This window comes from Schistocerca americana, chromosome 2 (assembly GCF_021461395.2).
Source record: "Schistocerca americana isolate TAMUIC-IGC-003095 chromosome 2, iqSchAmer2.1, whole genome shotgun sequence".
NCBI classification, from domain to species: Eukaryota; Metazoa; Arthropoda; class Insecta; order Orthoptera; family Acrididae; genus Schistocerca; species Schistocerca americana.
The window spans coordinates 10930383-10946965 of NC_060120.1; the positions used below are offsets into that span (position 1 = coordinate 10930383).

At 40.1% G+C, this 16583-nt stretch overlaps 1 protein-coding gene across 1 annotated transcript in view; it reads left to right on the forward strand.

Annotated features, from left to right (window-relative positions):
* Window positions 1-16583, forward strand: part of LOC124596622 (sodium-independent sulfate anion transporter-like) — a 66929-nt gene that overhangs the window by 21500 nt on the left and 28846 nt on the right. Inside the window, exons 5-7 of the mRNA XM_047135848.1 lie at window positions 15-191; window positions 2951-3112; window positions 8602-8742. Coding sequence (XP_046991804.1) covers window positions 15-191; window positions 2951-3112; window positions 8602-8742 — 480 coding nt within the window. The remainder of the gene's footprint in view (window positions 1-14; window positions 192-2950; window positions 3113-8601; window positions 8743-16583) is intronic.

The window sequence follows — 16583 nt, forward strand, 5'->3', positions numbered from 1 at the left end:
TCCTTTCTCTTTAGGTCCCATACCTCCTGGACTTCCAGCTTTTCACTTGCCACCATTTACTGTGACATTGGAGACAGGAAATTCCACAGTCACATATTCATTTGGTGACATGTGTTCCAACCTTGGATCTGGAATTTTTGTTGTACCTCTTGTAGCGCTACTGGAAAATATTGCTGTTTGCAAGGCATTCTGTAAGTTCAGGTCTTCTTACACAATGTTATTTGATTTTACCCCTTTCTTCAGCTGTACTGAAAGGCCTTCTAGTTACATTATGACAGAAAAAAACTTTTGCTTAAGTTGTGACAACAGATATACATCAACAGAAGCAATAATATCACTAACATGCAGCACATTAGGTTCCTTCACCTACCAAAAGAAGGAAGATGTTAGAAGAGACAGAACTAGTCTAGTATTAAGCAATATTTTTTCTCACAAAAGACATGGTTTGTCAGAGTGATAGGAAAATCACAATGAAATGCCACTAATGGGTAAATGTCCAAGTTCACACACCGTGCATCAACACTGTATATTCTTTTTCTGTCAGAAAGAATCAATAGAGTGCCGAGCTAGTTAAAAAGGAGCCAGTGCCATAGTTCCCATTTGTCCTGTCAGGAAGACTGCATATAATGCATGTGAGACCAATGCCTCATTTTTGATACTGTAAAGTGGAAATATTAGGGAAGCACTAAACTCAAACATAAATCATGATCTTAAGGGGCAGTCAGACATTTCTGTGTTTACCTGTAAGATATACAGTGGAAGACATTTATTGCACTGTGTTGTGGTAACATTGAAATTTGGTGGATGTTGTTTGATTTTCTAAGGCTCTTCTGCTTGGTTTGGGTATCGACCACTAGTTTTGTTTGGTACCAGTTTTCTGTACCAATGCAATAATGTTCCACGCCACAATGCAATAATTGTTCCACGCCACAATGCAAGAGCCAGCTGTTTCATGGGATGAAGAAAATGAAGCTGCCTTGTTGAATGATCCATTTCAAACCCCCAACTTGAACCTGAAAACATGTAACACCATTGGGATAAAATAAAAATCAAATAATGAAATTTAGGATGCAGTAGTGATAATATTATGAAAATGATAGATTACTACTCACCTTATAGAGGAGACACTGAGTTGAACACAGTTACAGCAAAAAGGCTGCTATACATTTAAGCTTTTAGCCAAAAGTCCTTCTTCTAAAGAAGAAAATGCACACACATTCACACAAACACAACTCACACACACATGACCACTGTCTCTGGCCACTGAGGCCAGACGGTAATTGCAGTCTGGCTTCAGTGGCCAGAGACAGTGATCACGTGTGTGCGACTTGTGCTTGCTTGAAATTATTTGTGTTTTCTACTTTAGAAGAAGGCCTTTTCACCAAAAACCTGAATGTACACCAGTGTTTTTGTTGTACTTGTCTGTTACTCGGTATCTCCTCCATATGGTCAGTAGAAATCTATCCTTCTTATAATATTGTCCTTGAGATAAAGTAGTCATCTGAGGAAAAATGTAAAAAAGAAGTTATCAGAACTTAGAGAAAAAGTCATACCAGGACTTCAACACTATACTATTGACAAAAAAGTTTTTGTGTGCTGTTTGTTACATGATTTGTATCTTTCAAATGACAGAAATGGGTTTCTGAAGATTTAGATCACAGGGTAAATATGTATTTAATAATTTAGAAATGAGAGGCAAGGTTATCAGTAAGTTAAAAAATGAAGAGGAAAAACTGCAAGTAAGAATGAAGATGGAACAGACACCAACTGAAGAAAAAGCTTATAGAAGACGAAAAGATTCAAAAGAAAGAAAAGATAAAGCAAAAATTGAAGACTGAGAAAAATTATCAAAGTGTGTTTCCAGTAAATCAGTCACACTCCAACATTCACAAACATATGTCTGCCTTGGGATTATCTATTGCCTATTATTCCATACAATATTTATTCTCACTAATTCCCATTTGATCATCCCTCATTCATCTTTGGAAAGGCAATCAACAACTTGAGAGTGTACTCTCATTTGTCTTTTATAATCATCATTCATGAGTTCACACACATGATTACTGGTATTCAGTCATATTAGTTAAATATTTCTTTGAAGCTTGCAGTGTACATGAAAGCAGGTGTGCCGTCTCAAGAAGAACATTTTTTCCTCTTCTAGTCATTCAAAAATTATCACTCTAATATACTTGAGTTGAAGAATAATTACTATACTGTGGTCAACATTTTAATATCAGATAGTAAAATCTTTACATTAAAAGACTTTGTTGTGTGAGCTATTATTTTTAAAAAGACATTATTAGATATGGAGCTTATGATCCAATATGGTGAGGATGGGTAAGGAAATTAGCTACATCATTTTCAAAGGAACCATCCTGGCACTCACCTTCACTGATTCATGGAAACTATTGAAAACCTAAATCTCAATGGACAGGCACAGACTTGAATTTTTATCATTAGATACAAAGCAGATGATCCTACAGAACAAAGACAGGGAAGGAGGTTGGCTTGTGTCCTTTTCAAAGGAACCGTCCTGGCATTTGCCTTAATTGATTCACGAAGCGACAAAAAACCTAGATCTGCGCGTCCAGTTGGGAATTTGAACCCCACTTCTCCCAAATGAAAGTTCTGGGCTCTAATCACAGTGTCAACCCACACTTTCTTTTTTACAACAACGGATGTTACTAACTGCATTTGTTTCATATTCAGTAATTTAAGAAGCAGAGGTTAGTTGTTTTCTGATATAGGTGTTGAAAATTATTGAAAGCATTTGGCAATATGCTTTTTCTTTACATTTCTTTCCCCTTAGTCAGTATCGTTTCTTGAATATTTTTTAAAGCAATAAATTTTAAACATCTCTGCTATAGTACTTACTGTTCACATGTGTTGACATAATTAATTACAAGAGTTATATAACAGCACTGTTACATCAGTCTGTTTTATTTTTCAGCTAATGGTAAACCTATAGATGCCACACAAGAATTACTTGCCATTGGTATTTCCAATATTGGTAACTCTTTTGTCCAAGGCTTCCCAGGAACTGGAGCCCTTGCTCGCAGTGCTGTTAACAATTCAAGCGGAGTCAGGACAACACTTGGAGGACTTTACACAGGTGCTTGTGCTTTAAATTCAAATCACACATTGTGATCAAAACCTGTTAAGCAGATGTAATTTTGTTTTAGTGGATCACTGGCTTCACCTATCAAGTAAATGTTCCAAGAAGTCATAGCAAAGTTTTCATAGCTATTCACTTTCCTACACTTTGTTATCTTTCATTTCAATAATTTACTTATTTATTTATTCTCTTTATATTTTTATTTTACTTGTTTATTTTTTATTGTGTCTTTGCCATATTTTCTATAATGGGTGTTTCACATAGATGTCTGGGGGAAGCTCACACAGCAGATTTATTGGATTTTGGTTCCCTACACCTCCCATAAGACAGCTGCGTGCACTTCCCCTCAGTTGGATGTAAATTATGATGCAATCTGACTAAATTAAGCTTACCTTTACAGCAGTTGCTCAAAATGATGCCCCTGTATGGAAATAGCAGCCTGATATCTTCTGAACGCATTACCAAACGCTCGTCGAATTTCACCCGTCGATATTTGGGAAACAACTAGCTGAACCCTGACTTTGAGTGTATGGTGGTTGCTTGCCTATACCTTATCATTTAAATACCCCAAAGATAAAAATTACATGGAATTAGATGTATACAATGGGAGGCCAATCAACTGTCCTATCATCAAAATCACTTTGTATTAAAGTAGTGGCACAATGGCAATGTGTGGTCTTGCATTGTTTTGCATGAAATAACCATAGATCTCTTCACTAAGTGTTAGTTCACTAAAAAAAAGGATTCAGTCTACTGTTCATATAGCTATCAGAAGTCACTGTTTCATGGAAAAAGATAGGTCCAATAATTCATCTTGAACTAATTGCCTAGTTGCACACCATGATCCTGTTTTCACATCATGCAGAGGCCATTGCTGTAATTAATGAGGATTTTCAGACCTCCAGCATTGATTGTTCCATGAATTTACATACTCTCACAAATACTGCCATGCTTAATCAGAAGAAAGAGCATTTCAGGATCAACCTCCCCATCATACACAGACTGTAACAGCCAGTTGCAATAACAACATTGAGTAACAGTATCTAAGTTAGTCATTCAATGCACTACTGTTATTCTGTGTGGTTTCAGTGCTGAGTTTGTGCACAGTGCTATGAGGAGATGCTTCCACCACACCAGTGTGAAGTACTACATGGTGCAATGACTTTCTTAGACTTCTTCCTGAGGCCTCTCCTACCTCACCAAATTTATTTTCAATTAAAACACTGGTTTCTCTAGACATTTGTTTGCCAAACATGGATTCAGTCTCTTTAAATTTCTTTACTGATCTCTGTATCATTGTACCACAGGGAACGTGCACCTGGGAAATTTTTGTATGAATGCAAGCTGACATTCCACAGAAGATTCTGTTTTTGCATAGTTCAACACAAGAAACATTCATTGAGCCTTCGTGTCTACCATTGTGAATGGAAACTTGACAAAAAAATCAAAAGAAAACACCAATACAGTCAGTCATATGGCAGGGCAACTCTCAGACTCGGTGCACACATCATACATGAAACACTCAGGGGAAGCGCTCGCAGCTTTCTTGCAGGAGATACAGGGGCAGCAACTGGTAAATCTACTGTGCGGGCATTGATGTATATTATCACTTTGCACGATTCATTGCATCTTGGAAAGCTTTTAGTTTTATTTTAACATGTCTGGGACTCACAGCCATTGAAAACAAAGGCATTGATTTAGTGTGTATTGGTATTCTGACAGCTTACACAGGATGTCATCACAATAAAAGGAAATTCAGAATCATAAGAGAAGTCAGGCAATGAGAAGCTCTACAATAATGACTTGACTTTTGGTACTGAAATCCACATATTTTTACTAAATTATTAGAGAATATTCTATATTGGGATTAGATTATCCTGTAACAGAGGCAGATTCTGAAACATTCTGGCAGCTAGCTCTAGATGTGAAAAAATGAAAGTTAACACAGATGAGTAGAAAGAACAAACCTGTAACGTTCACTTGCAGTACTACTAGTGTCCTGCTTGACACAGCGAAGTCGTTTAACTGGAATGAAATGAGCATATGGCACTGCTGGCCGGGAGGCCCCCTGCGGAGGAGTTCGGCCACTGAGTGCAAGTCTTATTTCAGTTGAAGCCACATTGGGCGACTTGCTTGCCAGTGATGAGGATGAAATGATGATGAGGACAACACAACACCCAGTGCACAAGCAGAGAAAAATCTCCAACCTGGCCAGAAATTGAACCCGGGGCCCACTTGCACAGGAAGCAAGCATGTTACCACACAGCTAAGCAGGTGGACGTCGTTTAAATATCTGAGTGTAATGTTGCAAAGCTATATGAAATAGAATGAGCAAGTGAGAACTGTGGCAGGGAAGGTGAATGGTTGAATTTAGTTTTTAGGGAGAATTTTACATCTACATCTACATCTACATTTATACTCCGCAAGGCACCCAACGGTGTGTGGCGGAGGGCACTTTATGTGCCACTGTCATTACCTCCCTTTCCTGTTCCAGTCGCGTATGGTTCGCGGGAAGAACGATTGCCGGAAAGCCTCCGTGTGTGCTCAAATCTCTCAAATTTTACATTCGTGATCTCCTCGGGAGGTATAAGTAGGGGGAAGCAATATATTCGATACCTCATCCAGAAACGCACCCTCTTGAAACCTGGACAGCAAGCTACACCGTGATGCAGAACGCCTCTCTTGCAGAGTCTGCCACTTGAGTTTGCTAAACATCTCCGTAATGCTATCACACTTATCAAATAACCCTGTGACGAAACGCGCCGCTCTTCTTTGGATCTTCTCTATCTCCTCCATCAACCCGACCTGGTACGGATCCCACACTGATGAGCAACACTCAAGTATAGGTCGAACAAGTGTTTTGTAAGCCACCTCCTTTGTTGATGGACTATATTTTCTAAGGACTCTCCCAGTGAATCTCAACCTGGTACCCGCCTTACTAACAATTAATTTTATATGATCATTCCACTTCAAATCATTCCGCATGCATACTCCCAGATATTTTACAGAAGTAACTGCTACCAGTGTTTGTTCCGCTATCATATAATCATACAATAAAGGCTCCTTCTTTCTATGTATTCGCAATTGTCTATGTTAAGGGTCAGTTGCCACTCCCTGCACCAAGTGCCTATCCGCTGCAGATCTTCCTGCATTTCGCTGCAATTTTCTAATGCTGCAACTTCTCTGTATACTACAGCATCATCCGCGAAAAGCCGCATGGAAATTCCGACACTATCTACTAGGCGATTTATATATACTGTGAAAAGCAATGGTCCCATAACACTCCCCTGTGGCACGCCAGAGGTTACTTTAACGTCTGTAGACGTCCCTCCATTGATAACAACATGCTGTGTTCTGTTTGCTAAAAACTCTTCAATCCAGCCACACAGCTGGTCTGATATTCCATAGGCTCTTACTTTGTTTATCAGGCGACAGTGCGGAACTGTATCGAACACCTTCCGGAAGTCAAGAAAAATAGCATCTACCTGGGAGCCTGTATCTAATATTTTCTGGGTCTCATGAACAAATGCAGCAAGTTGGGTCTCACACGATCGCTGTTTCCGGAATCCATGTTGATTCCTACAGAGTAGATACCAGGTTTCCAGAAACGACATGATACGCGAGCAAGAAACATGTTCTAAAATTCTACAACAGATCAATGTCAGAGATATAGGTCTACAGTTTTGCGCTTCTGCTCGACGACCCTTCTTGAAGACTGGGACTACCTGTGCTCTTTTCCAATCATTTGGAACCTTCCGCTCCTCTAGAGACTTGTGGTACATGGGTGTTAGAAGGGGGGCAAGCTCTTTCTCGTACTAAGAGAGAGTAGTTCACCTGTTAAGGCGACCACATATAAGACACTGGTGCGACCTATTCTTGAGTACTGCTCAAGTGTTTGGGATCCATACCAGGTCAGACTGAAAGAAGACATTGAACCAATTCAGAGTCGGGCTGCCAGATTTATTACCAGTAGGTTTGAGCAACACGTAATTGTTATAGGGATGCTTCAGGAACTCAAACGGGAGTCTCTGGAGGGAAGGCGACATTCTTTTCAAGAAACACTATCGAGAAAATTTAGAGAACCAACATTTGAAGCTGACTGCTGAACACTTCTACTGCCACTAACATACATTGCATACAAGGACCGTGAAGATAAGATTCGAGATATTAGGGCTCATATGAAGGCATATAGACAGTCATTTTTCCCTCGCTCTATTTGCAAGTGGTACAGGAAAGGAAATGACTAGTAGTGGTACAGGGTACCCTTGCCTTGCACCATACAGTGGCTTGATGAGTATCTATGTAGATGTTGATGTACTGTCAATAGCTCTACAATAACTTTTCATATCTCTAAGCTGTGAAAATTAAGAATGACTGTGGATTAATTGAAACATACTGTGACCAACTTCAGTTTCTTGCTAACACTGTATTGTTTGTCTCTAGTGTTGATAATCTTCTTCAACAAATGGGAGAACTGAAGCTATAATAAGGGTGAGGTAATGTATAACCAACACATTAAAAAGAATGTTGGAGACTTTAACAATGGATATATAGAGCTAGTTAATGAGTTCTTGTATTTAGTGAAGCTGAAGATAATAACTGGATAGGCCAGTAAAAGAAATAAGCAAATGAATGGGAGAAGAAATTGAATTGGATCACCCCAATATGACAATAATTAAGTCTTCAAGACATGTAGCCAAGAACGTGATACGTGGTACATGGAATCTCTCTGTTGGATTCAAAAAATAAGAAAAGAATGAGAAGATGGCCTACTGGTGGGTAGGTGATTAGCTAAAACAGAGGAGCAACATGGATGCTAACAGCTAATAATGCATGGAAATATTTGGATGAAACCATCATGTGGCAGTGATTGCTGGATAGCTGATGATGATAAAATTTCCACAAAGTAAAACATGAAACCATCATGTGGCAGTGATTGCTGGATAGCTGATGATGATAAAATTTCCACAAAGTAAAACATGAAACCATCATGTGGCAGTGATTGCTGGATAGCTGATGATGATAAAATTTCCACAAAGTAAAACATGAAACCATCATGTGGCAGTGATTGGTGGATAGCTGATGATAAAATTTCCACAAAGTAAAACAACGAGTGCGTTTGCTTATCTCATTCAAGATACAATGTAAATGAATCCAAACTGTAACTGAATAATATCTTAGCTTTCCATTTCTGTAGGCCTACTTATTTTGTTTTTAATTGACAAACTAATCATGTGCACTTATGTGATATTGTCCAGCACTATTTTTGCAAGTGTAAGAATGGAAGATTCTAGACAAATGGAAAAAATTGTTGTTGGAAATTAAAAGATGTTGCTAACAATCTTCTATTTATCATTGCTGTAACTTAATATTAAAAAATAGTGATTTGTAACTATATCAGATGTGTGAATTTGTTGTATACTCCAATACTAACTTATAAATATGAAATGAAAATGACAATACTTCACAGTTTTTTTTCTTTACAGGACTTTTGGTGATTTTATCTCTTCTTTTCTTTACTGATTATTTCTACTTTATACCAAAATCAAGTCTTGCTGCTATAATCATAGCTGCTGTGATATTTATGGTTGAGGTCAAAGTTGTTGTCCCAATCTGGAAGACGAAGAGTAAGTATTCACAAGCTAAAATATGTTAATTTATCTATCAATGTACAGAGCAAGACATTCAAAAGGTCAATAGATGAATTAGTCGTCTGATTAAAAATGCAGCCCGGAGCTTAAATCCATCTCTCCATATAGCTGAAGTGCTCTTAAATTTGTCAATGCCAAACTAGAAAGAGACAGTGTGATGAAACAAAAGTAATGATTGGAGTGGCAGGTCAGGGGGGAAAATATGCACTTTGTCTAAGTGTTCATTAATTTGCATTGTTATTTGCAAAAACATCCCAGTGTTTAGTCAAACTGGAGAAGCAACATTTGACATTAATATGTATGCCTCATATCAAGCTATAGTATGACCTTAAACTCAATATGAAATCTATTAACAAATAAAATGTGTCACTTTAAAATGTTTGATTTTACATACTGACCATGCAGTAAATCAGAGGAGACGGTAACAAACAATGTGAGACAAGGATAAAAGCACTTATAAAGAAAACCAAATCCTACTGTGAGACTGTATTATTGGTGCCATATGTTAAGTTACTGTATTATGTTAAGTTACAAAAGTTAATGGTTCACAGAATTGTGTTTCAAATTAGCCTACATTTCAGTAATGTATTTTTCTTACATTGGAGCTATGATAGTGGCAAATACCATCAAGTTTTAGTAAAAAAGATACAACATCTTAAGATCTGCACATCTAGGGATAACACCCAAAGGTAAGTACAACACATGGAGAGAAAATAATGAAGGGAGTGGAAACTTCAAAATTCTTACATGTCTATATTGATGAGAATGTAAACTAGATAAATCAAGCCACATTCGCACTTAGAATCAATGCAAAGACAAATCAGTAATATGACATATTTTGCATATTTTCATTCAAAAATGTCATACAGAATGATGTTCTGGGATAACTCATCTTTGAGAAATAACTTCTTCATTGCTGTAAGGATAATATGTAGTGCTCACTCATGTGCATTTTGCAGACATCTGTTTAAGGAGGTGTGCACTCTGACTATTGCTTCACAGTACATGTACTGTCTCATGAAGTTTGTTGTTAGTAATCCACTGCTGTCAAAAGAAACAATGATGCTCATAGCTGAAAAACAAGAAGGAAAAATTATACCCATTACTCCACATAAGACTGTCTTTAGCATAAAAAGAGGTGCACAATGCTATAACTAAATTTTTTGATAATTTACCCAATGATACAAAATGTCTGATGAGCCACTAAGTAAAATTTGAAAACAAACTGAAAAAGTTCCATCATGACAATTCTTTTTATTCTGTATAAGAATTTTTATTATTGCAATGTGTTGAAGGTGTTGGGTAGGAATTACTAACTCACATCTGTTGTTGTTGTTGTTGTTGTGGTCTTCAGTCCTGAGACTGGTTTGATGCAGCTCTCCATGCTACTCTATCCTGTGCAAGCTTCTTCATCTCCCAGTACCTTCTGCAACCCACATCCTTCTGAATCTGCTTGGTGTATTCATCTCTTGGTCTCCCTCTACGATTTTTACCCTCCATGCTGCCCTCCAATACTAAATTGGTGATCCATTGATGCCTCAGGACATGTCCTACCAACCAATCCCATCTTCTAGTCAAGTTGTGCCACAAACTTCTCTTCTCCCCAATCCTATTCAACACCTCCTCATTAGTTATGTGATGTAACCAACTATTCTTCAGCATTCTTCTGTAGCACCACATTTTGAAAGCTTCTATTCTCTTCTTGTCTAAACTATTTATCGTCCATTTTTCACTTCCATAAATGGCTACACTCCATACAAGTACTTTCAGAAATGACTTCCTGACACTTAAATCAATACTGGATGTTAACAAATTTCTCTTCTTCAGAAACGCTTTCCTTGCCATTGCCAGCCTACATTTTATATCCTCTCTACTTTGACCATAATCAGTTATTTTGCTCCCCAAATAGCAAAACTCCTTTACTACTTTAAGTGTCTCATTTCCTAATCTAATACCCTCAACATCACCCAACTTAATTCGACTACATTCCATTATCCTCGTTTTGCTTTTGTTGATGTTCATCTTATATCCTCCCTTCAAGACACTATCCATTCCATTCAACTGCTCTTCCAAGTCCTTTTCTGTCTCTGACAGAATTACAATGTCATCGGCGAACCTCAAAGTTTTTATTTCTTCTCCATGGATTTTAATACCTACTCCGAATTTTTCTTTTGTTTCCTTCACTGCTTGCTCAATATACAGATTGAATAACATCAGGGAGAGGCTACAACCCTATCTCACTCCCTTCCCAACCACTGCTTCCCTTTCATGCCCCTCAACTCTTATAACTGCCATTTGGTTTCTATACAAATTGTAAATAGCCTTTCGCTCCCTATGTTTTACCCCTGCCACCTTCAGAATTTGAAAGAGAGTATTCCAGTCAACATTGTCAAAAGTTTTCTCCAAGTCTACAAATGCTAGAAACTTAGGTTTGCCTTTCCTTAATCTAGCTTCTAATATAACCCATATGGTCAGTATTGCCTCACGTGTTGCAGTATTTCTATGGAATCCAAACTGATCTTCCCCATGGTCGGCTTCTACTTAGTTTTTCCATTCGTCTGTAAAGAATTCGCATTAGTATTTTGCAGCCGTGGCTTATTAAACTGATAGTTCGGTAATTTTCACATCTGTCAACACCTGCTTTCTTTGGGATTGGAATTATTATATTCTTATTGAAGTCTGAGGGTATTTCGCCTGTCTCATACATCTTGCTCACCAGATGGTAGAGTTTTGTCAGGACTGGCTCTCCCAAGGCCATCAGTAGTTCTAATAGAACGTTGTCTACTCCCAGGGCCATGTTTTGACTCAGGTCTTTCAGTGCTCTGTTGAACTCTTCACACAGTATCATATCTCCCATTTCATCTTCATCTATATCCTCTTCCATTTCCATAATATTGTCCTCAAGTACATCACCCTTGTATGGACCCTCTATATACTCCTTCCACCTTTCTGCTTTCCTTCTTTGCTTAGAACTGGGTTTCCATCTTAGCACTTGATATTCATACGAGTGGTTCTCTTTTCTCCAAAGGTCTCTTTAATTTTCCTGTAGGCAGTATCTATCTTACCCCTAGTGAGATAAGCTCTACATCTTTACATTTATCCTCTAGCCATCCCTGCTTAGCCATTTTGCACTTTCTGTCGATCTCATTTTTGAGACGTTTGTATTCCTTTTTACCTGCTTCATTTACTGCATTTTTATATTTTCTCCTTTCATCAATTAAATTCAGTATTTCCTCTGTTACCCAAGGGTTTCTACTAGCCCTCGTCTTTTTACCTACTTGATAATCTGCTGCCTTCACTATTTCACCCCTCAAAGCTACCCATTCTTCTTCTACTGCAATTCTTTCCCCCATTCCTGTTAATTGTTCTCTTATGCTTTCCCTGAAACTCTGTACAACCTCTGGTTCTTTCAGTTTATCCATGTCCCATCTCTTTAAATTCCCACCTTTTTGCAGTTTCTTCAGTTTTAATCTACAGTTCATAACCAATAGATTGTGGTCAGAGTCCACATCTGCCTCTGAAAATGTCTTACAATTTAAAACCTGGTTCCTAAATCTCTGTCTTACCATTATATAATCTATCTGAAATCTGTCAGTATCTCCAGGCTTCTTCCATGTATACAACCTTCTTTTATGTTTCTTGAACCAAGTGTCAGCTATGATTAAGTTGTGCTCTGTGCAAAATTCTACCAGGCGGCTTCCTCTTTCATTTCTTAGCCCCAATCCATATTCGCCTACTACGTTTCCTTCTCTCCCTTTTCCTACTACCGAATTCCAGTCACCCATGACTATTAAATTTTCATCTCCCTTCACTATCTGAATAATTTCTTTTATTTCATCATGCATTTCTTCAATTTCTTCGTCATCTGCAGAGCCAGTTGGCATATGAACTTTTACTACTGTAGCAGGCGTGGGCTTTGTGTCTATCTTGGCCACAATAATGCGTTCACTATGCTGTTTGTAGTAGCTTACCCGCATTCCTATTTTTTTATTCGTTATTAAACCTACTCCTGCATTACCCCTATTTGATTTTGTATTTATAACCCTGTATTCGCCTGACCAAAAGTCTTGTTCCTATCCATTTCCCTTTTTAAATTTTCTAACCTACCTGCCCGATTAAGGGATCTGACATTCCACGCTCCGATCCGTAGAACGCCAGTTTTTTTTTTTCTCCTGATAACGACGTCCTCCTGAGTAGTCCCCGCCCGGAGATCCAAATGGGGGACTATTTTACCTCTGGAATATTTTACCAAAGAGGATGCCATCATCATTAACCATACAGTAAAGCTGCATGAACTCACATCTGTGCACCATGAAAACAACCTTATAATGTTCAGCATGTTCACAAATTAATTTCTGATGTGAATGTAAACTGACTCATTCCACATTATTATGATTTATCATGCTAATGATCCAAGGAACATAAAACTAAAGAATTAAATAACTAAAAATTGTCAATGTCTGCTGCTGAGCAGATGTCTTTCCCACATCACTTTATAAACTTAGTTTATAACTAATGCATAATTGTGAAATCATGCTGAATAATAAGTGATTGAATATGCTACATATTACCTTCTGCAACAGATCTCAATATATTGTTATGACTACTGTTTAGTTACATTACAAACGATCAGGAAAGATTAAATTTATTGATGTGTTGATATGTGGGTCTGATAATGCCTTAACCACCTCAGCCATCCAGACACATTTCCCGCCCAAGCCAAATTCTCAATCTGCAATATGCATGTAGTGCCCCCATCTATTAGATAAGATAAGGTGCAGCCAGACGTGTCCAACAGAACAGACCCACATATCACCACATCAATAAATTTAATCTTTCCTGATTATTTGTAATGTAGCTAAACAGTAGCCATAACACTTTATTGAGATCTGTTGCAGAATGAAGTATTCCGCATTTGACAGGGAGTTGCTCGCGATCTACGAAGCAATCAAACATTTTAAGATTGACATTGAGGGACGCCCTTCCTATGTCTTAACGGACCACAAACCTCTGGCTGCGGCCATTACAAACCCACCAGCTGACCCGCCTCCTCACCGCTTCAGATACATGGACTTCATATTTCAGTTCACCACCGATGTCAGACACATAAAGGGTGCTGACAATATAGTTGCGGATTTCCTTTCATGAGTCGACGCCGTCCATTCGCTGTTAGACCTCTCTGAACTGCCTAACCTCCAACCCGCCAACGAAGAAACATAAAACCTGATTTCAGACTCTACTTCTTCACTACACTTCGTCCGCACCACTTTCCCTGGCATTTCTGCTGAGATCTGGTGCGACAACAGTACGGGCACGTTACGCCCCCCTCATCCCAACCACGCTCCGTCGAGCTGTCTTCAATGCATTGGATAATTTAGCCCACCCCGGTGTTTGTGTGTCCGCCCGCCTCGTAGCGGAGTGCCTTGTGGGGAGAAAGTCAACAAGGACTGCCAGCAATGGACACGCTCCTGTGTCGCGTGCCAATGATGCAAAGTACACAAGCACACGTCACGCCCCCTCGGCGGCTTTTTGATCCCTCCTGGGCGTTTCCATCATATTCATATTGACATTGTCGGTCCTCTCTCCCCCTCTAACAGCTTTCATTATGTTCTCTCGTCTATCGACCGAACAACTCGCTGGGTCGAGGCTGTCCCCCTCCCCAATATTATGGCAGAAACTGTTGCCCGAGCTTTCGTCAAGTCATGTGTATTGCATTTCGGATGTCCAGCTATCATCACGACTGACCAGGGCAGACAATTTGAGTAGGCCCTGTTCAGTGAGATTTGTAACATTTGCGGCAACCGGCACATCCATACCACAGCATATCACCCGCAAAGTAACGGGCTAGTTGAGCGCTGGCACCGCACTTTCAGGGCGGCTCTTCGATGACACGACTCTCTTTGGACAGAGGCCCTTCCCCTTGTGCTACTCGGCATTCGTGCGATCTATAAGGAAGACCTCAAAGGCACAATAGCCGAGTTCGTATACGGCCAGAACATTGTTCTCTCTGGAAAACTTGTGAGCCCTTCCGCTTCTCTCCCTCACCCTGACTTACCTTCCTTCGTGGACTGCGTCAGACGCCACTTCATCAACCTCCATATCCCTCCGCTTGGCAGCCATTCCCACCCTAAGGTTCACGTCCTGTAATCTCCGGACAATTGTGAGTATGTCATGCTCCAAGATGACACTGTCCGTGCTCCCCTCCAACCTCAATTTACAGGCCCGTACCGAGGTCTCAAGCACTCAGCCAACACCTCTCAACAAACTTAAGCCTGCTCATGTTGAGCCTTCTTCTATCCTCCTTCGGGTCTCGACCACACCACTCACTGTCATGGCTCACGACGCTCTGACCACTCCCTCCACGTCGGACTTACACACTCCGTCGAGTGACTTCCAGTTCCAATCGTTGAGCTCTCCTCTGACCTCGCCCTCTACTCCGCTTTCATGCACTCCGTCAAGTGACCACATGCTCCCCACGTTGAGCTTACCTACGATCACGCCCTCACCGCCGGCCCCTTTGTCGGTCCCTTCGATCTCTCCACCGTCGCCTGCCTCGCCCTGTCGAGGTTTCTAACGCCCCCCCATCTTGAACGTGCCCTCGCTTGAGGTGTTTGTGCCTGTCCCCCCCGGACATAATCCACAACATCTCAATAATACTGCACGATGATACACTGTTTGTTGTGTGTTTCCCTTCATCCAGTGCTCATGACACAACCTCCGCCATTTCCTGCCACCTGGTGAAATGTGTTCCCCTCACACCCGACGTCGACCTGGACATGCTTTGTGTGATCGCCACGCCCTCCAGAGACACTGTTGTCGTAGCTCCATTCCACCGGCGAACCGCCGGCCTACCTGTCGCTGCACGACCAGTATGGCGCCCGGCTCGCTTCAACGACTTCCTGGTTCGGTGGCCAAACCTTCCTTCACGACATCTACCCACACAGCTCCCTGACGACGCTGTCGAGCTCACTGTGGTCCAGCTCCTGCCAATGCCTTAGTCACCCCCCCCCCCCCGGCCTCTCAAGAGTACTCCGTACTGGGGGGGGGGGGGGGGGGGCGCTATGTGGCACCAATGAGTTCGACACCAGCATCGATATGCATTCGTCTTTGGATCCTGAGCATCCACCTTTGATCTAAGCTAAGCATTATCTTTGTTCTGTTCCACCATGTCAGTTCTTTGTTAGCCTTTGATGTGTTTAGGTGAATAAATGAACTACTGCAAAATGGGTGTTGTTTGGTGTAACCGACCCGAACTTCCCCCTCACACACATTTCTGGTCAATGAAGGGAGAACACCGTTGGGCCCATGCATGTGCTATCTTCCTGCAGTCTTACTTAATGCAGTTACTCAGTTTCATCCATTCTTCAGCTTTGGACTGATGGGCCATTCCTTGTAGCTACTGTAGCTTCCACATATGCTATGTTTTTCAGACGTCAACTTTTGCTTTTTGCAGTAGAATGATGCCCCACAGTTTTGGAACTGTTGAAGAGTGAGCTTGTTCTTTGTCTTTTAGTTCCTATCTGTAGCTATCACGGTTTTTCCTTTTAGATTGTGTTGATTTTGTTGTCACAAGTTTACACACTGCTGTTATTTACTAGAACAACATGCTTTATTGCTGTACTAATTTGCTGGTGTCATGCCAGAGCTCACAATCTGCTAATTCTATATGATCATCTCAATGTTTACTTAGACTCCACAGACCAATACAATTAATATGATTAACACAATTGTTGATGTATTGCTATTTCTTCTCAGATCTCTGCTTGCTGATGGGCTCTTTGTAATTTAATAGGGATTGAAACTAATTCTTTTCTTGT